Source organism: Triticum urartu, chromosome 2, assembly GCF_003073215.2.
Source record: "Triticum urartu cultivar G1812 chromosome 2, Tu2.1, whole genome shotgun sequence".
Classification (NCBI taxonomy): domain Eukaryota; kingdom Viridiplantae; phylum Streptophyta; class Magnoliopsida; order Poales; family Poaceae; genus Triticum; species Triticum urartu.
In genome coordinates this window covers 2,839,357-2,865,425 of record NC_053023.1, presented here as the reverse complement: position 1 = coordinate 2,865,425, position 26,069 = coordinate 2,839,357, and the positions used below count along the sequence as shown (strand labels likewise).

The 26,069-nt window shown below is 44.3% G+C and overlaps 2 protein-coding genes and 2 pseudogenes across 10 annotated transcripts in view; all 4 read right to left on the bottom strand.

Moving 5' to 3' along the window:
* Positions 1 to 26,069, bottom strand: part of LOC125534949 (putative disease resistance protein RGA3) — a 41,079-nt gene that overhangs the window by 10,044 nt on the left and 4,966 nt on the right. Inside the window, exons 4-9 of one of the 5 annotated variants that reach the window (XR_007294563.1) lie at positions 25,858 to 25,990; positions 25,419 to 25,579; positions 25,257 to 25,334; positions 24,977 to 25,159; positions 24,711 to 24,902; positions 24,151 to 24,611 (exon numbers count right to left, since the gene is read on the bottom strand). The exons of 1 other annotated variant lie outside the window; for it this stretch is intronic. The gene's annotated coding sequence lies outside the window, so the exon portion shown is untranslated. Of the gene's footprint in view, positions 1 to 24,150; positions 24,612 to 24,710; positions 24,903 to 24,976; positions 25,160 to 25,256; positions 25,335 to 25,418; positions 25,580 to 25,857; positions 25,991 to 26,069 lie in introns of those variants that run through there. 3 more of the 5 variants (XR_007294565.1, XR_007294564.1, XR_007294566.1) reach the window with 3 other exon arrangements.
* Positions 1,438 to 9,383, bottom strand: LOC125534950 (putative disease resistance protein RGA3). 5 transcript variants are annotated; one of them, XM_048698009.1, is made up of 11 exons: positions 9,235 to 9,383; positions 8,980 to 9,128; positions 8,136 to 8,304; positions 7,969 to 8,044; positions 3,603 to 7,573; positions 3,197 to 3,511; positions 3,005 to 3,094; positions 2,806 to 2,932; positions 2,371 to 2,550; positions 2,100 to 2,290; positions 1,438 to 1,999 (listed from the first exon to the last, which is right to left on the bottom strand). In XM_048698009.1, exon 5 carries the CDS (start codon positions 7,551 to 7,553, stop codon positions 3,609 to 3,611), a length of 3,945 nt encoding a protein of 1,314 aa, XP_048553966.1. In that variant the 5' UTR covers positions 7,554 to 7,573; positions 7,969 to 8,044; positions 8,136 to 8,304; positions 8,980 to 9,128; positions 9,235 to 9,383; the 3' UTR covers positions 1,438 to 1,999; positions 2,100 to 2,290; positions 2,371 to 2,550; positions 2,806 to 2,932; positions 3,005 to 3,094; positions 3,197 to 3,511; positions 3,603 to 3,608. The 5 variants fall into 5 exon arrangements, with proteins under 5 accessions (XP_048553966.1, XP_048553967.1, XP_048553968.1 ...); XM_048698010.1 differs by having other exon boundaries at positions 2,392 to 2,550; XM_048698011.1 differs by having other exon boundaries at positions 2,100 to 2,315; positions 2,412 to 2,550.
* LOC125534954 lies at positions 12,648 to 14,358 on the bottom strand (annotated as a pseudogene).
* Positions 17,717 to 20,493, bottom strand: LOC125533841 (annotated as a pseudogene).

Genomic DNA, 26,069 nt, shown 5'->3' with positions numbered 1-26,069 from the left:
AACGGGGCGCCGGTGGTGGGCAGCGTCAAGAACAGCGATGGGAGCCCCCGGCCGCATGCTCCACGAGGTGCTGGCATACCTCGAGGGCGGCAATGACCCGCCGCTGGCATACCCTGCCGCGGCGGCCGCCCCCCCCCCTGCCGGAGCGCCGGGCAATGGGTGCCCAGGAGGTTCGGCTCCTCCTCGTCTTCCTCCTCTCAGTCCTCCTCCCGCTCCTCCTCCTACTCCTCTGGCTCGCCGGCGCTATTCGGCGTCAAGGCCGAGCCCGCCGCGGAGACGCCGCTCGGCCGGTGCACCCGCAGCGCCGGCATCGTCATCAACGAGGGAGGCAGGCGCGCCTCCTCCTCGGCTCCTCCGCGCTACGTCAAGCCAAAGACAGAGTCGGGGCTCGCCGCCGTCAAGACGGAGCCGGGACTCCCCTTCGTGAAGACGGAGCCGGGGCTCACCGTCGTGAAGACGGAGCCCGGGCTTGCCGGCGGTGTCAAGGAGGAGGAGCTCGACGACACGGCGGCCCTCAAATGGGCGCGTGAAGACTGGGCACGCACGGAGGTGGAGCGCCAGCGCCTCGCCTACGAGCGGTTCGAAGCTCAGCGCCGTGGCCGGGACGAAGGAGGCGTAGTCGTCCTCGACGACAGCGACGACGACGCGCCGCCGCCACCGGTCCGCCAGGGCGACGCCGGGGAGGGATCCAGCAGGGGCGGCCGCATCAAGAAGGAGAAGGCCGCCGACGACGATGAGGATGGCGACGACGTCGGCGACTTCGCCGCACTTAGCGACTTCTTCGCCCCTTAGTTGGGTTTTTCTAAATAACTTATCTAACGTCGAACATGTCGAATATATGTCAAGTTTGCCGAACTTTAGCCGAACGTTTTGTCCAATTTGCCGAACTTTGCCGCATTCCTTTTTTAAAATAACCGCGTCTGGGGGCGAGCGGGTTCCCCTCGCCCCGACGCCGATTTTAGCGTTGGTTTGCCCCCAGGCGGCGATTTTACGCGCCCCCTATGGGGCCAACGGCTGAAGATTCTCTTAGAGACTTGCAAGAAACTGAGGCTTGGTAGATTTCAGGCGATGCTTGCAAACAATTTTAATCCATGAACATTTTTTTCATAATTCATAAATCTTATTGTAAAATTTATTTAAAATTAATTTTGGAACATTTTGAATTTCACGAATATTTATAAAAAATAATGTCAAATTTTAAAATTCTAGAGCATTTCTAAAATTTGTGATTTAAAAAAAATCCATGCATCACGAAACCCATGCTCACGTACGGCTCTGAAAAGCCCGCGGCATCGATCAACAAAGCTTTCAATGAGCCTGCGGTAGATGATCTGGTTCAGCTACACTGCAATAATCCATTCTTCTTATGCAAAAAACATACAGTACAATGCTCAACAAACAACAAATTCAACTGTGGTTCAGAACCAGGCGTGTACATGTTCACATCTGAACAAGCTGACCATTTATGCAAAAAAGCATACCGAACAAGCAGGCAGTGCAATAATTCATTCTTCTTATGCAAAAAACATACCGAACAAGCTGACCGTTTATTTCACCAACAGGCCGGCAGGTACGTTACGTAGCCTCCGTTCCATCTTCACATCTGCAGAGACCATAGCAGCAGCAGGATGTGCTCCAGGGCTCTCTCAGGTAGATCCGGGGTGGGTTTTATACCCATTACAACCAGGGAAAGATAATCTTAACTTTAACGATGCTAATAAAGTAAAGCAGGCGAACAGTCAAGGAGGCGGTAAAAGGTAAGTAAATTCAAATAGCAACAGCTACAGTCTTCAGAGCCGTTTTCTTGGATGCGCGATGAAGGGTGTGGCGGTGTGTCGTGACTCTGGGCAAAGTGGCAAGTTGCCGTTAGGTGAAGATCGGACCGTCGACGACGATGAGCCCGCCCGGTTTGGCACCACCCGACCGCTGGGTGTCGATTTCTTCAGTTAACAACATGACAAGTGTCGAAATTTCTTCTTCAGAAGACGCAGTCTGGTTCCTGACAAGGAGGGAGATGTGTAAGTAATTGGCATGTTTCTGCCGGTCAGGGTCAGAATATTTTGTGCTACACTAATACTGAATGACCGAAAAATACTAACCATCACGCACACAGTATGAACGTGAATGATGTACTCATCGCAGCAACTTCCAAGTAACATGACAACACTTCAGATAGCTTGAGGTGACTCTGCTTCTAGCCTAGGCAGTGTTTCTGCTTCTTCCTTGGCATGGCTTCAGATATTCTGCGGCCTGGTTTAAGTCAATCCATCACCCTCCTTGGCAGCCGATTCTGAAATGTTTTCAAGCCAGTTAACCTAATAACAACATGTAGCCAGCTTGCAGAGTTACACTTCACTGGGGCCTATTTACCACGCATGAATGAATGCTGACCGGTGTTTTTAAGCACACACCATTAAATGGTGGAGTCATCGAGCATGTGTATGGCAGTCTTTGCGTGCTGTTCTTGGCAGGAACCATGAGTACAGTCTTCCTTTCTGTGCCCTGTACTGTTCAACGGCATCTAAACCTTCTCCAGTGAGCTAGTCACACCTGCAAAATTCAACAAGCCATTCAGTTATAGCTGATTATACTACACATAATGCCCCTCTACTCAGAGCAGATATGTTGCGCGCAGCGGGTACGAGGCCTGACAAAGCAGCAGTAAATGATATGTGTTCAGGGTCAGGGTTAAAAAAAACTTCGCAATATACTAGCAATACTGAATGAAGGACAATACTAACCATCGCTACAATTTAAGTCAGTCTGAGCGACTGTCACGAGGCGACCGGCTTCAGATATACGTACCTAGTTGTAGGCCACGCTTCTTCGTTGGTATGGAACCCGCGAGCATATCAAATTTCTATATATCTGCATAACCATTAATCCGTGGACTTGCTGCAAGCCAATCCATCACCCACCTCCGCAGCCGTTTCTGAAACGTTTTGAAGTCAGTTAACCTGATAACCTCCCGCGAGCTAGGTCTTGCAGTTCACAGCCCTGTTACCTCGCACGGATGAACATTTCTGGTGTGTTCCTTCTGGTGCCATCAACTGTTCAGCGGCATCTAGACCTTCTGCAGTTACTCGCGCCCGTCCTGCAGTTAAACACATGCATTTTGACCAACAGAAGCTACATCATGATCATGCCAACTGGTGATAAAGAGTAGTATGAAGTTTGAACAGCTCAAGAAACACACCTGAGTCAGGAGTCCAAGACTACCAACTTTGACCCCTTTTCTGTCAGCTTCACATATGGGATTTATAATCAAACTATTAGCTGCTTCCTTCTCCCAGTTCAGTCCATAGTTCCATACTGCATTCTCTATTTATTTTTCATTAACATGGTCTTGTGAACTTTCCATAATTCTTACATGGAAACCATATCTTCAGTCAGTTTTCATACAGTGTGCCTGGTGACTTGTCCATGGTGTTGTATAATGTATTCATAAAATGGCATGAAAAGAGAGTAGCTTGTCTAGACTGACAGCTGATTATGGTGAAGAGAATGAAACCTAAAAAGTAAATGTTTGGATCATACACTAATAAACACCGGATAGAATTACAGAATCATGAAAAGTATGGTGATAAGTACGTTTGTGTTACCTTGGATCAGTAGTATGTTCTGATTGTTGGGATGGTTCCCACTAGCCCCATGCACTGCTGTATTAGCTCCCTGCTGCAGAGATGGGCCACATGTAGCTCTTGCAGGGATTTTGGGAGGCCATCCTTGGGCAATGACGAGACTTCTAGACACTCGGAGATTGATAAAACCTTGAGGTTGGTAAGGTTGTGCAGCCCTACAGGGAGTTGCTGAAGAACTGGGAGACACAAAAACGCAAGTTCCTCGAGGGAGGAGAGGAGCTGAAGGGCGTCCTCTTGCTCCTTGCTGAAGTGTTCCATCCCTTCAGTAACATGCCCACTAAGTTCCAGCTTGGTGAGGGAGGAAGAGAGGAAGCTGCAGATGGGTGCAGAAAGGAGCCCCGCTGCATCATCCGTGTAAAGTTTCCGCAATGTGGATGAAACAAGCTGTGTATGCTGCTCTTCACCTACTTCAACATTCTCCAAAGCCCGTCTAGGATTGGGATCCCAATCAGCAAAGAAACCAGGGCTGCCTAAGACTTTTAATTCCCTGAGATGGCCCCCCGTGGTAAGGAGAGACTGCAAGCCTTGACATTTCAGATCCTCTCCACACCAACACACTGTTAATTCAGTAACAAAGTAGAGGTTTGAGAGGGGCTCAAGTGTCCCCAAGTCCTCCACACCTACAAGCTCCAGGAACTGCAAGGAGGAAGGGAAACTGTGACGGGAAAACGAGGATAGAAATGCCCGGGAATTACGTATACTTAATCTCTGAAGGGATTGCTTGGGGTATCCTATTTCTTTATCAAAAACTAACACTTGGTCTAATCTATGCAGATAACCCTCTCCAACAATTTCCAATTCTGCTCCATCAGATGATTTCGAGTACGTAAACTCCTTTAGCACCTTTACTTGTCGTATCCTGACATGGCGCAGACTCTCAATCCAAGAGATGTGAATCACTGACGAGAATTCTGGACAGTCATGTATCTGAAGCTTTTGTAGTTTGGGAAACCAATTTGGGTAAAGAATGTGGTTTGAAATTGGAAACTCCAAGAATTTCGGGCAATCCTCAATCATCAACACTTGCAAGAAAGGGAACATATGAGTATCCGCTGGCAACTGCTCTCCATCCAGGGAAGCCTCTAGTTCAGCTGGGTAAACCCATTTTTCAAAACTTCCTAAGCCAATGAGTTCAAGCTTTACTAGCATGCAGAAACTTTTCTCCATGATAACCTCTTTCAGTCCAGAAATATTCTCCAACCTCAGTTTACGAAGATCCCACGCCTTCCCTAAAGAAGGGAAAACTTCCCAAGAAACACCATCAAGCCAAAGAGATTGTAGAGCTTCAACAGCAAGCTCATCGCCCAGCCATGTTGGACAAGAAGAGCCTCCATGCCCTCTAATGCACAAGACTTGAAGATCTTCATGTGGTTGAAGGCGCTCAAGAACCGCTGCTTCCGCACCAGGCTCAACACTAGACCGCTTACTGTCCCAGTCCAATGTTAAACTCCTCAAGTATTTTTTCTCCATCAGTTTTGCTTGAGCTGCTTCTTCTGTTGTATCTAGCTTCTCAAGGTTGTACATGCCAAGCTCCCTTAGCTTGGTCAAATGCTCTAGTTGCTTCGCTTCAAACCCTTCACTTTTCTTATTGACTTGAAATACCTTTAACTCTTCCAAGAGTTTCAGTTTTCCCACATTATAAATATCAGAATGAAGCTGATCATCACTTGGGACATAAAAATGGCACAATTTGGCAAGGTTGCTCATGTCTTCTGGTAAATCACGACGGCCATCCCACAACCGAAGATCTAGAATCCTTAAATGATAAAATTTAGAGATGATAAGTGGTAAATGCATCTGGCTCTCATCTGTGCCTAGACATAGGTATCGTAGGTGGAGTAGTCCTGAAAAGTTATGTAACATGGACTCCACAGGACAAAGCATGTTGGGAAAATGAAGAACACAAAGAGTGTTCACTTCCCCAAAAAAATCACTAAATATATTGACAAAACCTTCATCCATTTCTCCAAATAACATCAATGTTTGCAAATGTTCAACCTTAAATCTAGTCTTAAGTCCTTCCATTTCACTCTTCAAATTTTCACACGATACTGCATATTCACCAAAGTCATATGTGCTTATAGACAAGTGACAGATGGATGACCGAATTTCCATTGATCCAACATCAGAGAGACGTAAGCTAAGACAATCATGTGAAGCAACATTCAATGCCAAATCATGCAGTAGGTCATGCATAACATACCAGAGATCACCATCAGTTCCCTCTTCTCTGAAGAAACCATGAACGACTAAGTCACTTAAATTGCTCAAACCTATATCTTCAAATGTTTGGTTTTGACCACTAGGTATCAAAATATCTAGTCCGACCCAGAGGCCGATGAGCTCATGGCTTCCAAAATGGTAATCTTCGGGAAACAATCCAGAATAGGAAAAACATTGTTGCAGATGGAAAGGGAGAAAGTCATAGCTAAGCTTCAAGGCAGGCATAATTTCATTGTCAGCAGTCTGCTTCTCCCATTCTTTACTTTCTAGGACCCTTTTCCAATGCCGCAAACTAAGATCTTTACTCAGTAATCTACCAACAGACTTTGCTGCAAGAGGGGAGCCCTTCAGTTTTTCCATTATCTTATCTCCGGTCTCAAGCAAAAAGTGTTTGTCCCTTGGATATTGCTCATCACCAAAGACAAATGCAAGGAATAACTTTCTAAACTCTTTAGACTCTAAACCATTCAGCTTTATTGAGTGGCCAGATGTCTCAACCTTCTGTGCTATTGCTTGAAACCGAGTTGTCACGAGAATCATGGAACCCTTTTTTTCTGATTTGTTGAGTGTTGACAATAATTTTCCCCAGTCATCCCCATTACTAATCTGCCATATATCATCCAGTACAAGTAAAAATCTTTTAGATTTTAATCTTTGTTCAATCAAATCTTCAGTTGTACTGCCAACCTTTTCCTTTACAACTGCAGGGGTACATGTTTTAATCTGATCTAGCACCTTATCCAGATTGAAACTGAGCGACACACATATCCAAATCATGACTGGGAAATGATTCTGCACTTGTTGGCTGCGATATATGTGTTGTATCAGTGTAGTCTTCCCCATTCCCCCTGGACCAACAACCGGAATCACAGTCACACTCTTGTCACAGTATTGACCTTCTATGATATCATGTATAATGCTATTCATGACATGGTCCCTCCCATATAGTTTTGGCTCATCAATTCGACCTTTGGTAATGGGACGACTCTGGGTAATGTCTAGGACAGGTCTAGGCTCACAATGTATCAAAATCTTGTTAATCTCATTGCGCATAAACTGTAGTTTCTCTACAATGCCCTTCATCCTTCGAGAGAAATCAACCCTATTAAACTCAAGCTTTGGTGTTTCTTGTTCATTGCCACGGTCATCATCACCAACATGTGGATGTGGGGAAGATGACAAAGGGAGGAGTTTACCAAATTTGGGCATGCATCCGCTGACCTCCTGATTAACGTTTGACGATGAGGAGGGATTGTTGCGTGACCTCTGCCGGTGCGTAGCATGCTGCCAAGCGCAACAATTGACTAGTTTGCCAACAGCTTTGACGGTGTGGCGAGCATTGAGGGCAAGGTTGCGGACGCAACCCTTGCCGTGCTCGTCGGCAGCCTCGTAGGTGCCATGGAGCTCGTCGTGGATGCGGAAGTAGTCCAGCTCGTCCAGCAAGTCTTCGGCAATTTGCCCCGATTCCCGCAGCTTCTGCAGCAGCATCTCCATTGCCGGGCCTCCGAGCTCCTTGTGGGCAGCCTGCTCAAGCGTGGCCTTCACGAGCAGCAGTTCCGTGCTGAGGGCCTCAACGTTGGGACCAAAGTTCTTGGTGGCTGCCCAAGCCCCCAACACGCCGTCAGCAACGGGGGCTAGCGCCTTGCCCACCACCCATTGCGCCACGCGGAGCTCCGCGTACATCCCCATCTGATGCAGGGATGTACAACCTGCATCGATCCAGAAGCCAAAGAGTAATTCAATTATTCAGACATATATGCATGCATTGATTTGTCTTCACTAATAAAAAGACATCCTAGCTAGAAAAGGAAAATTGATTGTATAGGCTAGCTGCACACTAAAGGAGAGGAGTATGTAGTACTCCCTCCGTTTTTATTTACTCTGCATATTAGTTTGGTCAAAGTCAAGCTTTACAAACTTTGACAAAGTTTATAGACAAAAATATTAACATATACAAATAGCAAATCAATACCATTAGATTCATTTCTAAATGTACTTCCACATCATATAGATTTGTTATGCTAAATATTTATATTCATTTCTATAAATTTGGTCTCAGTCAACTCTAATATGACGAGTAAATAAAAACAGAGGCAGTACTTACGTTGATATGCGCGCACCACGCGCCGGTGCGCCAGTGATGGATGCCGAGTTGCCGACTGATAGGGAGGCCTAGCTAGCTGCAAAAGGTCTGCAAGTCAGGCCTGCAGGAACACCTTAACAGACAGGGAGAGAGAAAGGGAAAGAGAGAGGGAGATCTGAGTTTGGTACCTGTAGCGCTAGCTGTCCGGCGGCTGTGTCGCTGGTCCAGATCCAGGAGCCACTGTCGCCGCGTTAACTGGAGAGAGGGCGAGGAAATGGCACTGCGGGGAGGGACAGGAGCTGTGTTGCTGGCCGGCGAGGCCAAGAGAAGAGCAGCAGCTGAAGGCCATCCTCTGACCTGATGCAGGGATAGACGACGTGTGATAAACTAAACTAATCGCTGCCAGCAAAGCATGGTGGAGCTAATGCACTCAGTTTGGACCCTGTTTAGCTAATTTTATTCCACACTGAACTGCCGGCCTTTGTTCTTTTCCTGGTCGATGCATGAATGTAAACCTGCTCCACATGATAACATCACCTAATATGGTTTCACTCTAACCAAGTTGGCATCATATATAATGGAAGATGAAGTAAAATAACAAAAGATAAATCAAGACATGGGTACCAAGACTAGCTTTGTCTGATAAATCCAGTCTTGATATCTTTTGCAGTCACCTCTACACATTGGTTGGTCCATATAAATAAGATAAAGTTGTTACTAGCTTGTTCCCAGCAGAAACAATGGCACTGACATTTTTGTCTTCTCAAATTTCAATTGAATTTAAGCCAGCGCCTTGGTGCGTTAGGTTAGCTAGCTGCTGTTCAGACAAGTTGAACTATTTTTGTATATACAGAGGACATCAATATAAAGCTGCTAAGCAAAACCAGCGTTGAACGGGTGGGCTATCTCTATCAAGCTACGCAAGATAGCACTTTTGTTCACACTACACCAAAACACGGAGAGAATAATGATGCAGCCCCTAATTTCCGAAGAAACTGCACATGAACGAGAGTGTGTGCAGAGGTACGGTACCAGCGGCGGTGAGGAGGGCGACGGGGAAGTGGGAGCCGACGGCAGCAGAGATCCCATCGGTGGCGACGCCCATCCTCTTGGCGCCATGTGTTGCAAGTGAGGGGTTGCAGAGCTCGTCGCCGGGCATGGCCGCAGGCGTGGGGCTTGACCTGAAACCGTGCACTGTTCTTTTAGGATGGGGATGGCAGTTTAGAACAGATTGTTGTAATTTTATTTCCGAGAGCGAGAAGCAGAGACTTGTAATTTCAATATTACCTGAAATCTAGCTACCAACAGTACATGATGCCTGACTGAAATATGTAGAAGATCAGTCAGCGTGAGACACTTACAGTCCCACCACTTGTTAGGCAAGTTTTGCATATAAACAGTTGGGGACAGCAAATAAAACTCCGGCATTAATCAAGACCCTGATTCACTGTTGACTGATCAGAACAAAATGCACTGCTTTATATTGGACGGCCGCGTGGGAACATAAAAAAGTACTCACAGAATTTGGAATAAAGGTTGCACAATGTAGTGCCCAGACTAAACAAAGAGCAGCAGGACTGCAGAGACGATAGTGAGCCAGCCACCCACAGACACAGTGAGGAAGAGGGGGCTTCATGTAAACATTATAATTGATCTATAAAGCCCTTTTTTCAGCAAAAAAAGAAGAAGAATAAAAGGAGTAAGTGAGTGGTTCCTCAAACGTATTGGACGCCCGTTATTGTCTACTTCCTCCGTTCCTAAATATAGGTCTTTTTGGACATTTCAATATAAACTACATACGGAGCAAAATAATTGAATCTACACTCTAAAATATGTCTACATACAACCGTATGTAGTCCATATTGAAATGTCTAAAAAGACCTATATTTAGGAACGGAGAAAGTAGTAATAATTGGGCTGCGCCTGTCACACAGATTAGAAAAAAGTGCCAAGGGGTTTCCATCAGCTACAAATAAACTAGTACTAATCAATGGTACTACAAACTAATCCCATCATCCCAGAATATATTGATATACAAGCTGGGTAAACGTGGAGTTTGAGTCTCCTCCTCGCAAGTCAAAAAAGGAATTGAAAGTGGATGACAGATCAAAAGATGGCAAGAATATCACTATCCCATTCACATGGTGCTTTAAAAGAAAAGCAGTCAATAAAGAGGGAGAATATGATATTAAAACGTGTTGAGAATTGTGCCAGTGGGTCACAAAAGGAGTACTTTGCAGCACCTGTTAATTAATCAGATATTAAACAAAGCAAATCGTTGCCTGTAAAGGACAAGTGTGAGGCGAAAGCACTAGGCAGCTGCAAGAGAGTAGTAATAATCAGGCTATTAGCTGCACTTGTCGCACGGATTAGAAAACAAAAACAAGGACGGGGTGCTGTACGTAATCAGCTACCAGTAAACTAGCTGCTAGTACTAAAATCAATACTAGAAACTACTCCTGTCGTCCAAGAGTATGCTCTGTATACATCAGGGAGAGTATTTTGATTCGTGAGGCTAAGGCTCTGGTGGACAACTGTTCTACTACCATGTACTAATCTATATCTATGAGATTTTACTACGTACTTGTTTCATAAGGAAGAGAGCAGAGAGAGCAGCGTGCAAGGTTGCACAACGCTCAACCTATGCAGCTATGCCTGGAGTTGATATGAGAGAGGGTGGGATCGAGAGAGAACGCGGATGATTACATTTGGTTTGGCTGCTGGACTTTGCAAGGAAATGGGCTCCTGAAGAAGTGATATAGTATTCACAGTTTTCTAAAAATGTTCATGAATTGTAAAATTGTCATGAATTGTAAAATGCAATAGGGCGGAGACAGCTGCGATTCCACTGACGCAAACAAGCGTGCGTGCACGCGCTCGGCAACTGGGTGCTTGGTACTGGAGCTAGGTAGGAAGGTCGCGGTGGAAGGAAGCTGGCCTGGTGGGAATAAACGCAAGCACCTGCAGGGCAGGGCGCGGTCAGAGCAGACGAGAGCTGACCTTGTGGCTGGCGCTTGCTTCCACTTCCAGTTCCAGTTCCAGGGCAGTACGTCCAAGACATCAGCGAAGTGCCAGCAGAAAAGAACCTCAAAGGGGATTTTAATCATCTTTTTCTCAAACGTAGCTCTGTCTTTGGCATTCCACATGGCACATGCAACAACAGTAAAGAATTCCACACCATTAGGAGGAAAAAAGAAACAAAAAAAGGAAAATCGGAAACAAAAAGAACCCAAAGAAAATTGTAGGAAAATATCCCAGTACAAACTCCCGCAGAAAACCACTCTTCTGTAATTCACTGCCCAGCCCATCCTAACGCGTCGATAGGGTGCGTGTTTCCAAGGAAAAGGCTATGATTGCAAGTAACGACCATGGAATACGAATTCCGATCAATGTGTATGTCATCACTAGAACAAAGTTCCTAGCTACAAGCCGGAGCCCAAAATAATTTCACCCATATTGTCCCTGTAGCACAACAGCTGGCCAAAGCTTTGTAAGCTAGGGATATTGACCCAGAAAAGCTTTGTCAACCCATCCAAACATAAGCTTGAAAGCATGGGCAACGCAGTATTTGACAATTTTAGAAAAACTCTGTCAACTTTGATAAGCCGAAATCCAACCACTCCATCTATTCTTCAACATTCAACTTTCTACCTTAGTTCTGATGGCTACCGTTGTGTCAAGTCCATTCATCTACCTCCTCCCTCTGGTTCTAGATGCCCTCCCCCACCGTAACTGTATTATGTCACCGTTGCCGCCACGTCGTCCACAATCTGTTCCGTTCGCGTCTCATGCTCGATTCAGTCTCGCTTCTATTGTCGTTGCTTTATAAGTAGAAATAAAGGAATGAGTGAATTGGCGGCCATTATCTCCGAAATTGAAAAATGAATCGAGTGCCTTTCTCTTCGCAAGCGTCGCAGCTAAATGGAGTTATCGGTGTCTGGTGCCCAGGGCTTTTTGCTATCTTAAAATAGCATCATCACTGCCACTGTGCAACCATACCCTCTACGTCAAATTGTCATTCGTATATTGCATCTCACCGTCAAAAGCATACCGTTCGGAGTGAGAGCCGCTAAAACCCACATTAGGGCCTTCCGGATGTATCCAACAAATCGCGAGTTCACACTAGTCGCCTCAACAAGGGTTTGCATGGTGCCCTTCACAATGAAGATCCAGCCGCATCATACGGATCCAGTACGATCCGGATGCCGACAAAACCCAACCGCCATTAGATCCGGCGGACTGGCCAGCCAGACCATGCAGGGGCTGGGCGCCCCCGATCTAGCCCGAGGCACACCGATAGGAGCCCGCAGAGATCAAAGGTCAGCAGCCGATGAGGCACCAGCACCACCACCATCAGCTGGAGCGCCGCCATGAGCGGCCTAGGATCATATGTGAATTAGGGCACGCAACTGCGAAGAGGGTCAGGAGTCGCCATAGGATCAAGCAGAGAGGGGAACAACATGAGGAAGGGGTGCCTCACCACCACCACGGGCCGGCCAGGAGCCCACCGACGACGATAGCGAGGGGAAGGAGCGTGTGAAGCAGACTCGCTATGGCGGCGGCAGAGAGTCGCCTCATGAGTTGCTAGAGCGACCCGTGAGATGCGAGAACTGCTTCAGAAGTTACTCGTAGGAACTCAAGACCATGCGATGATTATCAACTACTTGCTCGCTGCGAGGGACACAATTAATTACCAGGGACTCAAGACCGGTTGATGGATTTACATCATGTCTCATACAACAAAGTAATAAATTGCAACACATTGGTTGTTTTCAGTAAAAAAAAAGATACATATTGATGCATGAATGCTTTTCTTATTCGATGATAATGTGGTTGAGGGAAGCGCAAAATGCCCAAGTGCTTGGAAAGTATGTTTATTACATTTGCCGCTTCTTCAGCTTAAGTATGAGCCCATTTTTCATCTTGAGTATACAAGACGGCTTGGGCTGTATGCTTTGCCCTTTCATCAGCTCCACGTCGAAGTTCCACAATGTTGAGGCGATGACGGTCTTCATCTGCATAACCGCAATTTCCTTGCCGGGGCATATCCTTGGGCCCGAGTTGAAAGCCAAGAACTGGTGAGATGGTACGTACCTCAGGTTGCCATCGTTCTGAGAGCCACCTTTCGGGATTATAGTTGAGGCAGTCATTACCCCACAGTCCCTCCATTCTCCCCATGGAGTGGACAGAAATAAAGATGGTGTCGCCACTGCGCACCTTATGGCCACTCGGCATGACATCATCATCAGCTACCGTCTTGTACTCAATAGGCCCCGGAGGGTACAACCTAAGAGTCTCATACAAGGAGGCTCTTAGATAGACTAGAGATTTTGTCTCTTCTGGCTCAAATATCACCATGCCACTTGCACTGGATGCTGCTTTGCATGATGCAATGGGTGAGAGTTCATTGCGGATGGTTGACACGACGTTAGGGTTCTGGGCAAGGTTGTAGAAGACCCATGTTAGGGTTGCTGTAATTGTGTCCCTCGCAGCGAGCAAGTAGCCGATAATCATCGCAAGCACCAATTCATCACCGGCGTAGTCAGGATCATTGAGGAAGGGAGGCATAATATCCACACCACTGTGGTCATTACCAGTATGGCATGTGTTGTTCTTCCACCTCTCCATCATCTCCATGATGAAGCTTCGTAGCACTGTGTGCGCCGTGCTGAGCTTTCTCTCGGGGCCGATGTTTAGCCACCTCATCAGTTTCCAGCAAGAAGTTGGCATCACAAGCCGGAAAAATCCCATCTCCATGACCGTGTCCAGGGCGACCGCGACGTCCATGGGAGGCAAGTCCGAGGATAGGAGGCTAGGGTCCACGCCAAAGAGAGACGTAGCAGACAGGTCAAACATAAACCTCGACATCATTTCTTGCATGTCGAATGGGGTGTCGATGCTCACCATGTGGGCGAACAATGGGAGGAGGCTGTTCTTTACCTTGTCGACGCAGTAACTCGCAAGGTTGTCCACCAACCGCGGCCCGTTGAGCACACCCTTGACTTTGGCCCGCATCCTATGAGCTGGCTCACCATCAATTGTGAAGAGGCTGCCACCCATGATATCGAAGATAGCAGCGAACTCCGCACCCTTTGGAAAGTTAGGGTAGTTGGTAGTGAAAATGTGTTGGATGTTCGCAGGGTCGCATGTGACGAAGAACCGCATCCCCGTCCCAGGTGGGCCGTGTGCCCTGAAGTTGTGGCCTGATCCAGTGAGGACCAGGGTGAAATAGGCAGGCATGTTGTGGAGGTTGGCCACAAAGGAAGGGAACATGTGTAGTATTGGCCAGTTTATGGGGAGCGCTACTGGGTTTTTTGATCTACAACCTGCCCTCAAGTACATAAGAAGGGGAACAAGTAGCACGAGTGCCATGGAGATGGGTAGGATCCACATTGTTATCCGTAGTGTGGGATATGCTGCTACTTAGATTTATCTTCAATGGACATGCTATGGTTTCATATATATAGACGAGTTCCCTCCATTGCATCTCTATCTATCTATTGATAGTACAGGCCATATGCTAGTAGCGAGCAATGTGCACACGCGCTGTGTCAACATAACTATACTACTGACTTTATTGCGCTCCAAAGCAGGGTGGCAGTTGACAGATTTGGTAATAAGTATACTTGATAAGTTTCATTCCATATTTTTTTCCCTCCATAACATCTCGATCTCTCTATTGATACGGTGTCTTGCTTGATTGAAGTTGAACCAATAATTGAACCACGTTGACGCCAACCAGAAACTGGCAAACTATTCACCTTCATTATCCAAACAATTAATAGATGAAAGCTGGCCACTGATGGTGCCTCGTTGATTGAAATTGGCCAAAGTTTTTTGATCCCGGATGGGCCGAAAACACCGTCTGACAAACATATGAAACCATGCCACTTGTGGCGCCTCACTAATAATTGAAACACGGTGACACCAATCGGAAGCTGGCAAACATTCTCAGCTTCATCGTCCAAGAAATTGTTGGGACAAACCTTGGGATGAAACCTAGCTAGTGCTCTCCCTCATTCGCTCAGACTGAGATGGAATAAGGAGCACACCGGACACAAGGTTTTCCCGGGGAAGAACGCCTCGCCGCACGAACGGCGCCTCACTTTTCTTAATCTGTGCACATACCCGGCTGACTACAAACACAGGTTACATGGCGACCTTTTATACCCGACTCGCTAAGCAACTAACTCCAACGGACCCTCAAGCGCACGTCCGCATGAGCTCCTCAAGACCCGGCCTCCTCTCGTAGCCATCTGCTCTACCACAAGAGCTACACATCGTCTGAGCTTATCGCTGGATCATGCCAAACACTCCCGTGATCAACGCTTATGACTTACCTGCACATGCACGTCCACAAACAAACTCTGTGCATGCTAGCTTCTAGCTGGCACACAACGCGCACACACACGCACACTTGTCCCGGCCATGGACCGGCGCCCGGCTCAACCAACACACACACACACTGATTACCCCCTCGTGGCTTATATTCCTAAAAAAAATCACCAGTGAAGCTAGCCGCTCATGGCGCCTAGTTGATTGAATTTGACCCAAGGGTTTGGATCCCATAAAAAAACTATTCACCATCATTAAATAGAAGATGAAACTATGCCACATTGTGGCGTCTCACTAATAATTGAACCATATATATTGACGCCAGCCGGAAGCTGGCAAACTATTCACCTTCATTGTTGTGAAAGTTGGCCGCTCATGGCGCCTGGTTGATTGATGTCGACCCAAGGTTTGAATCCGGGATTATAAAAAACTTGTTGGCCGGGGATATTTTTGTTACGATGGTAACCGAAAAATACCGGGCGGTTTCCGGTCGAATGTTTTGAATGAATTTTGGATTAGGAAAATGAGTCCAAATTTTAGTTCAAATTCATTAAATTAAAAAATCAGGATTTTGTTTAGATAAAGCGATTTCTCTTGGGGTACTGAGATCTGCGGTTATCGCATGTTAACTATTTTTTTTGCTCGGTACCCAAAACCTTGAGTTGAACCGTGTTGGTGCCAACTAGATAGAAGGTGACAAACTATTCACCGTCATCGTCCAAGCAATTAAATGGTGAAAGCAAGACGTTCATGGTGTCACACTAATTGAAGTTGAACCACGTTTTTCACATGACAAACTACTTCACTGTTATCATCCAGCTAATTATCATATGAAAGCAAGTACTCTAGGCGTCTCATTGATTGATTGAAGTGGGACCATGTCCTCCAATTAACTAACTATTCACCTTCATCATCCAAGCGATTAACAGATGAAAGCAAGCCACTCGTGGTGTTATATTGATTGAAGTTGAATCACGTTTTTCACGTGACAAACTATATCACTGTATTAGCATAAATTTGCCTCTAAGTCTGCTAATATTATGATTTTTATTTATCAAAAGATATCTTAGCTGCTAATTTTCTTTTCGCATACATTATCATGTGGTGCCGTCATCTATCATTTACTTCGAGAGCTCAAAGCAACATGGTTGAAAAATGAATTCATCTTTATGTCATTTGGCGGCGCTTCTCTGTCCACAATCATAGCTGCTAAACTACAAGTCACCCAATTAGCATCACATGTTAGAAAACCAAAAAAAGATATATGAGATTAATATTTTGACACCCAAGATCAAAATTGACAGATGTCATTAGTAGTATTTTCGACTCGCAAGATCAAAACAGAGGACATGATTAATAGAACTATACATTATACATATAGTGCTAACTTTAGCTGAGAGATCGATCATATTGGAGGTCCATTTCGCCGGCTTGCAGCATGGCCGCGTCGTCGAAGCACTAGCTAGTAGCACAGCTGCACTCTCGCAGCACTGGCACACAACACGTCGATGGCAGTCGCAGCATGACGGCGCCGTTGCAGCACCGGCCAGTAAGTGACTAAATATGCACGTAACGTAAATATGTAAAATATGGAAAAAGATGCTGCATTGTAGCTAGCTTTTTCTACAATGTAGTCAGCATGAATGGCTTGATACTTGACCGGATTATAAGTACGTACCTGGTTCATGCGCGGTTGCTGCAACAATATTGGAGTAACTAGCTAGCTTTGTGGAGTTGATGCATGTAACGTAACATGTGAAACAGTGCGTCGTGGCCTCGGCACCCACGCGAATAAAAAGACAGGCGGACTGATTGGGTGAATCAGACGGCTGACAAAGTGGACTTATGGACCGATCGGGTGGCTAGGCACCGGCTGATTCCATGCGAGGATCAGCCGGCTGATTTTCGTAGTAGCCGCCTTATTTATTTGGTGTTCAAAAGTATTTTAGGGAAAAGTTACATGAAAGGAGATAATATAACTTCTCCACTGTTTAAGAATCAACTGATGAGCTTAATTGACTGAAGGGCTCATTTACTTACTGTACCAACCAGTCACTGAAAATCTGAATCACATATGAGCAGAGCCAGAAAATGATACAATCATCTCCTCCCACATAAATTTAGCGATATGAGCGCACGATTTAGTAAGAACTGGACCGTGGATTTGCCAAACCAAACACAGTACTAATTTATCGGGCTCCATACATGCAAAGATTTCGGTTCATCTTACATGCAACACATACGTACATGTCACACAAATTGAAACCTGAGCTCGTGTACGCCTATATTTTTTCCCGACCTCCGCATATTACGTGTACGCACATGACACATGACCGACCTAATTAAACACGGGATATGGAAACAAACAGAAATTGAAGGTACATAACAAAACAAATACTTAATGTATGCCTGCATGAGGTACACAGAGTAGTAGCTAGGTGGGAATGGGATTGACAAAGAGGCTCTTGATGATGTCTTCAAGATGCGAGCTGAAGGTGAAAGCATCTTTCCTATCACCGTAGTACACCGGCCTGCTGAGAGTGAAGTTGATGACCCGCTGCACCGCAGGCAGCAGCTCACGACCATGTTTGAATCGAGCTTGGTTGGTGGTCTTCCACTCATCGTCTATCATCGAGTCGATGGCAGCAAAGGCGACCTCCTCCGTGACCTTGTGCTCACTGGCGTAGCACTCCACGCAGTTGGCCACGTCCCTGTTGTTCCGGGGCTGCATGAACGTTTCTGTTAATTTAACTAATTCCATATTTGCTAGAGATTAGCCAGTTACAAGTAAACATGGTTAATTGCACATATATGTGTGTTTACCAACGTACTTTGGATGAAGCAGCAAGGTCATTCATTAGGCGACCAATCTTGGCGCATGCCATGACAACATCAGGGTATGCAAGTACCCACTCGAGTGCTCCCTCCGGCATTTCATCACCCATGCAAACCATCACATACACACATAGCTCTGTCGCGCCTATGGACATGGCACCCAAATGCAATCTATCTTCAAACCTGGCCTTGTGATTTTGGTGCAACCATTCAGCTTCTTGGAGATAACAACTAGATAACTGCTGGAACTATATGCATGCACACAAGCAAAGGTAGCGATTAATTAAACACACAACTATTTTGTATATTAATATGCTTACAAAAATAGACATAGAAACGATTTCCCAAGACAAACAGGATGACATGTTTCTTTAAGCGAATTGCCGGCCAGTCCATGCATGTGCCTTTTGCACAAATCAGTACTGGTCAATTTTTACAACACTGGCTGTTTTCTGTTGTCTGGGACAGACCATAAATGCTGTATTCACTTAGATGCTTTGCCGACAACAACGTCCCAATGATCCTCATGCCCGAAGCAATGAGTCTCTCAACGGCTACATTTTCTACTTACATCTCGAATCATTAGTAGATAATAAAATTTCCATGTTCCACAGAGGTACATTAGTTGAAGAAGTTGTTCATTCAAAGAAGCAAATGGTCAGGCAAGCAGAGAGACATTTTCTTTCTCTTTAGCATCATCCACTACTAGTCTCCCGCATGCAGTACTAACTCAGAAACTCGAGTACCTCCTTTAGGGAAGGATGGGGCCAAAGAGTAATCTCTGAGCTCTGTTAAATAAAATCGTGAGGCGTGTTTTGGTCCTTTCTATTTTATTTTTTCCTGGTTGAAAAAGAATCATCCTAACCTAGTTTTACTAAAAAATTATATATATTGTACGATCATTGTGGGCTAAATTAATTAGACATGTTTAAAAGCCACCAGAATCTTTTTACAACATGATTGTGTGGGGACATTTGTTACGCTCATGTGCAATCAATATATGTCTTCTAAATCAAAAATATTATTAAGATACATAATTTTGTACCTCCTTCTTGATGTGATCAATCGAGTATATCCCGTTGAGTCTCAATTCATCATCGAACTCCTTAAAGCAGATTAACAGTTTATTATAGAACTTCTTCAGATATCCTGGGACAAGAGAAACGGCGCTCTCCTCCCATCTGTGTGACAAGTTAATTAGTTCAAACAAGCACCCCCAATTCATCTATGTTCGCTAGAATTAATAGTTGTTCACCACACATACGGAGATTGGCGAGAGAGATAACCTTTGTATGGCTGCGTCGAGCTTCCCATACTCCTCCAAGGTGGCACCAACATCATTGGTGTCATCCAACAGGATGTGCAGAAAGAATAACTTGGCAAAGATCATTCGTGGGAGCGCGTGCTCTTCCTCGTAGAACAAAAAATAGCCCCAAACGTAGCACACCACACGATCCCGAGCAAAACTTAGCCCCACATATCCCTTAAGATCACTATACCACCTGAAACAAAAACCCATATATACTAACAAAATTGATAGGTAGTCCCAATGAAGCATGTACGCAAACGTATGTATATATAGTGATATAGTTGGCTGGGCATATATCAATGAACATACTCAGAAATAGCTTTGAGCTCCTTCTAGTGGACAGCCTGGAGGTGGTTAACTTCCAGCTTTGCAAGCTCTAGAAGGATTGGATTGTGCCATGCTTCTTGTTCGTATTCTGGCATGTAGCGCAGCGCCTCCAACCTCCTATAGGTCCTTAGTAGTGGTACATGAAGGGCACGCTTGACTTGCTCTGCTAAAGGGGATCTAAGGCTAGGTGCCATTGATTTTAGATGATGCCTTGCGAAAGAGGTGGCCTCTTCGAGTTTTGGTTCGCCATGGGTTAACACGTATGCTGCATTGTAGAGACCTAGGAGTCCCTTTGGATCATTTGTTACATACTCATTGAAGGTCCCATCTTCGCCCTTAAACTTTTTGAATAAATCTGCAAGACATATTCATGTTAATTCATTTTCATTAATTGTTCTTGCAAGGTATTCAATGTTAAAATGTGTAGATGGATACCTGGAGATACCCAAAGGCCATGTTCCCCGAGAAGGCGGAACCAAAGAGCTACCTCGTGGAGGTTGGAGCTACTGAGTTCACTTTCATGTATGTCACTTAGTGCAGTCTCTGTTAGAGTTGTGTCGAATATAGTGTACAAGGTAGGTTACAGTTGGACTTGTAGTAGTATTGTGTTTAGATAGGATATGGAGTCGTGTCCTAATAGGACACTTTTATCCTAGGCCTCTCATATATAGTGGGGGTAGACACACGATGTAACCTATGCCAACATAATAGCACAGGAATGCTGGGGAAGCTGGCTGCATGTGCCGGCGTCCAGGGCAACCGGGTGCGGTATTGTAGCGGTGTCATGGGGAGGAGCGCCCGTAGTCAGGCCCCGGGGATGTAGCCATATTGGTGAACCTCGTTAACAAATCTCGGTGTTGTGCCTCATGTGATTGCTTGGTCCTCGGATGATCGACGGTATGCCTGGGTTTTATTCTAACATTGAGAAGTTCATTAAATGGTGCTCCTCTCCTTCTGTCTCGATCTGGTGATGATGACATCTTGGAACTTCACTGCCTTGATTTGGCGATGATCGACGCCGTGTGCGGCAGTAAGCCCCCGCAGGAGCGCTGAAAAGTATTTCTCGGATACAACTAAAGGCCAGGACTACAAGCAAGTTAGATGAGATGAGCACCATTCTTTCTTCTACCGATAAGAAGAAGCTGGCTATTTATTTCACCAACAGGCAGGCAAGGTGCCCTCCGTTCCATGTTCACGTCTGTCAGGCAAATTAAGCAGCAGCAAGGGAGTGACAAGACCCAACTAGTTGAGAAAACCAAACCACTCTCATATCACACCACCAAGCCGCTGGGTGAATTCAGAACATTTTTTCGAAAAGGAGGTTAAGGTGAAAATTCAGAGGATGACCGCAAGAGAAATATATATATATATAGTAAAATTAATCCTACCATCCGGGGTGGTTACCCCACATGTCTCATATACTACCATGTGGTAGTATATATTCTACTTTATCATTTTAAATATGTTCATATACTATATATAAGATACTCCAAAGTGAGTTACATGAAAAAATTGCAAGTTGGTTCATGGTTTTATTATATTTGTGAAATACGTACATATTTGTACGTAAAAGGAGCATACTCAAAATATGATATATACTACCAAAAAAGTAGTATATATACTAGCTAAACATTCTTATATACTACATACTACGCGTATATACTTTCTATTTTGATAGATACTACATACAACATACAAAACGCACGTCTCAATTTGCATATGCTTAAGTAAACCATGACGAACATGCATTTAAAGTACCCAAGATTAGACCAACGGTGGGCAAAGGGACCATATATTCCTCATGAAACGGACTATGAGCAGGAAATAAATATAATATAAAATGAATAAACAATTGGTAAAAGAGCATATGACCACAAATAAACGATGAATTCTGGTGGAGTATATCGAACATAACGTTTTGGACAACAATGTCCAACCATCTTTTGACTTATGTAGACTCACTTCAAATCTGATTGTGAGATATCTTCTATTACAAGGCGCTAACGCATAATAATAAAATAGAAAGGGGTTATAAAAACCAAGCAATAAATCCACTTGTACAACACTATCGCATCTCCGTTGAAATGTATTTTATTGTCTTCATCCTATTTATCCTTATTCACTACTGAAAAGGTATTGAGCTGCTCATTGGTCCGCACGCAATATTGGAGACCAATACTTTCATAGTAAATAAATAAAATAGAAGATGATTCGCAAGCATGTCTCATATTTGCCATATACTTTAAGTACTTACTGATAATGTCAGTAAATTATAACCAAAAAAGGCAAGATTACATTCATATATAATACGACATGGTACCATACTTTACAAGTTACTTTTGTTAGCTAGCAATCAGAAAATTATAGATCTCAGTTGAAATAAAACGCTAGTACATCAACTCAAGAATCCATTCAGCCATGTTGACACCAACCAGCAAAAAAAGGTTGCTAAACCTGAAAAATAAGTGAAGGATAGAACACCATGCCGTGATATGCTACTACCTATATTTATCCTTTATATTGGACGTGGATATTTATCCTATATATATATATATATATAGAAGTTCCCTCGATGATATCCCAGTCTATTGGTACTAATAGTGTCAACATAACTACACTTAATTGGGCTCAAAAGCAGGTGGCAGTTGGCAGATTTTGGCGATAAGAAGATTTGGCAAGTTGGTAGTGCAGAACTTGAAAGTTTCATTCGAGATTAGATCAATCCTAACCTAGCTCTTCAGTCCTTTCCTTGTGGTTCCTGTTCACATCTTTTGCGTATGTCTTTTCGCAAGCCACGTGCACGTAGTTAGGAAAATGTGGTGCACATTCATAATAGTTTGTTCAGCAGGGACACTAAATGTGCATGGCGTGTGTGGTTCTACTCCAACTAACGAGAATGACATCTATCGATACATTTACTCCAACTTATATTAGATACATTTAGTTAATTTGAAATGCTCAGGATTTGTTTTGCATTGGCTCAAACTTTTCGGTGGATGGGCTCATAGCCCAGTGGTGAAAGCGTTGTGGTGTGTCTTTGCCGACTTGAATTCTCCATGCCCACCATCCGGCGTCCGAGCTCGGCGTCCCGGCTGCTCATCACGTCAAGAAAAAGAAGAAAGAGGTCGACGTCGAACGTTGATCCCCAGCCAAGCCACACCACAGTCGCGATGTGGCCATAAGGCTGCCATGGTTGGCTAGAATATATTTGCAATCGACCCATGTGGCCGCGTGCATATTTTCTCATTTGTACTGTACTGACTTATATTTTCTTATTTGTACGGCCCTGACTTATAATTTTCTTAATTGTCCGGTCTGACTTAACATTTTTGTCATAGGTACGGCAGTACTGTGTGGCTGGCTGGCTGAAGTAAATTGCAAGGGACGTACGTCATCTATTCGTACGTGCATGTACGAGGCAAGATATCAAATAAACCATCGGCACATTGCGTACGCAATCGAGTCTGCGTACACATTCATATGCTTCTGATTTCCGATTTACACGGTGCAAAGCATCATTTGTCTTTCGTTTTGTATGGAGATTATTTGATATTTTCTGGTGACCAAAGTTTGCAAGCTACTAAAACATTTGCTCATAATCACATCCACGAAGTTTCAGATTTTTTTGATATTTTTTCTTTTTTTCAAAAATTTACTGTTCACTCCATGGATGCACCGATGTTGGATGCAACCACTACTTTTCCAATATGGATCGGAGGGAGTATAACTTCTATGAATAATTTTTTAGATCCTAATTTTTGGAAAACATGAGTATTTTTAGAAAAATGTTAAACATCTTTTAAAACAGTTGAAACACCAAAAAAAAAAGGAAAAGGTATAAAAAGAAAAAACTGAAAAAAAAACTGTGAAAACAAACAGAAATAAAAACACCAACCAGACAAACTGCTATGAAACCTGTGGGAAAAAATTTGATTGGAAAGAAAATCACTCGTTCTCTCCTGCTATTAGAGCCTGGCACATGACACTGCCCCTGTGTATTTTCCGAACAATTTGACACAATAACCTTCAAATAGGGAACTCCGGAGTGCTTATTTAGCGCCCTTAGCGCTTGCGCATCACTGGTTAATGGGCCACGGCCTAGTAGTGCTACTAGGCCGTGGCCCATTAACATGAATCATGAAAAATGTTCACTATTTCAGAAAATTATCTTGAATTTAACAAATATTCATTGTTTTGAGAAAATATTTATGAATTTGAAAATTATTGAAGAATTTTAAAGCGTGCAGAGATTTTAAAATGCTCATTAAAATTTTAAATGCCCTTGCCTCCTCCACATCTTCCTCCACATTTACTGAGATGATGCCAGTCAGGCCTGGTCCACATGTAAAGAAAGAAATTCACAGCAACCTTTGTATCGTTGAAAACTAATTAAGCTATTTTTTTTGTGGTGATTGAGCAACAACGCTGGGGAAAATTTGAAGAAAACAACCCCCAAATCCGTTTTTGGTTTTTTACACACAATGGTAATATAGTACATAGCATGTCTATCATGTGGTGAACACCAATCATCTTCTACCTGCCTTTTTTATGAAGGAATGTACACTTCAAAAGAGAAATTTCACTTTGTACAACATCACAGGTTCACCAACTGCATCAAGGCCTGATGGCAAACCTGGATTGGAATTGGACGGTTCTGCGCCGATTGCATGCACCACTACCAACAATCAACACAGGCAATGGCAGACAACCTTACTCCAAGCAAGCAAGCAAGCAAGCATCGGGTCTGTATGGTTGAAAAGCAGGGGAGGTGATCACCCGCCACGTCTTCTCATCTCCTCATAAAGCCAGCAAATCTTCCAGTGTCTTTTTGCGGGAAAATCTTCCAGGATTATTATGACTGCATGGATAAGGAAGAAATGCGAGCATTATTACTTTGGAATACCACGGTCAGAATAAATTTACGATATTACTAATACCGAATGAACAAAATACTAACCTTCTGTACTGCACACATTGAGTACTTGATGTACTCAATCATCACGGAAATTTAATTCCGGGCGACGTACCAAGCTGCAGGCTATGCTTCTGCTAGGCTAGTCAATGTGTCACTCTGCTTCTTCTTCCTTAGCATATTCCATCTCTATAGATCTGCATAACTCCTACTCCATGGACTTCTTGCAAGCCAATTCTGAAATATTTTGATGTCAGTTCATCCATAGCTACAGTATCTTGCAGAGTTGCACATCACTTGGGCCTATTTACCTCACATGAATCAATGTTCTGCAGTGTTTCAGGTACACACATTGCTGGAGCCATCGAGTACGAGTGTGGCACTCCTTGCATACCACCATGATTATGGGATAAACTGGTTCAAGGACAAGCTGAACATTTTGCTAGCAGGCAGGGTAGGGTACCTTCCATTCCATGTTATGTTGGCTGGCAAAGCTTCAGTAAACAAAATGTGTAAGTGCTTGGCACGGTTCTGCCGGCCAGAGTCTGAATACTTTGCAATACATCGTACTGAATGAAGGAAAATACAAACCATGCAGCAATTTTAAGTCAGTCTGAGCGACGTTACCAGGCGACAAGCTTCAGACATCCATCAGAAGCACAAGAACACCTGAACAGCAAGCCATCAGAAATTAGAATGCATCAACACCTGGTATTGACAATAACATTGCAGTGGATGAAAACATTTTATAACCTTAATATGAGTTTGTTCAGTTCTTCACTCATATTCTCATTTATTCCATAATTCTGATTGTGAAACCCAAATTATGCAAGTATACTACCGCGTCTTGATGAATAACAATAACCCAAATTTAAAATGCAAATATGAAGAAGCCTACAGGATCAAACGAACACCTGCACAGAGAACCAAAACAAGTGAGTTACGTTGGTAATTACATCTAGGTAGAAAAGAAAAGAGACTTGCAGAAGGTATTAGCTGCTAGTGACGCTGGTTTCTCGCATTGTGGAAAGATAAGGGGCGTTGACAAACAAATCTGAAATACTTTCACTGTTGTTGAGAAGAAAATGAAAATCTGAAGTATAAGTGGATTTCATTTTAACTTTTTGCGGCGAGTATAACTGGAAGTGGATATAAATAATATGGTACAGCAGGAGCCATGCTCGAAACTCACCAGATAATTTGTACAGGAAGGAAGACAGCGTCCACAAGACCCTCATGTCATGCATGTGGCAAGTGTGTATGTATGGAAAGAGCAGAGCACTACATGGCTAGAAGAATGTACAAGGGAACTCCAAGGCATTGTCCTGCTCATTGGATGGGAATAATTGCAGTGTTATTAAGCAGGGTCGCAGGAAAAGGGCAACATGGAAGAACACGAGAAAG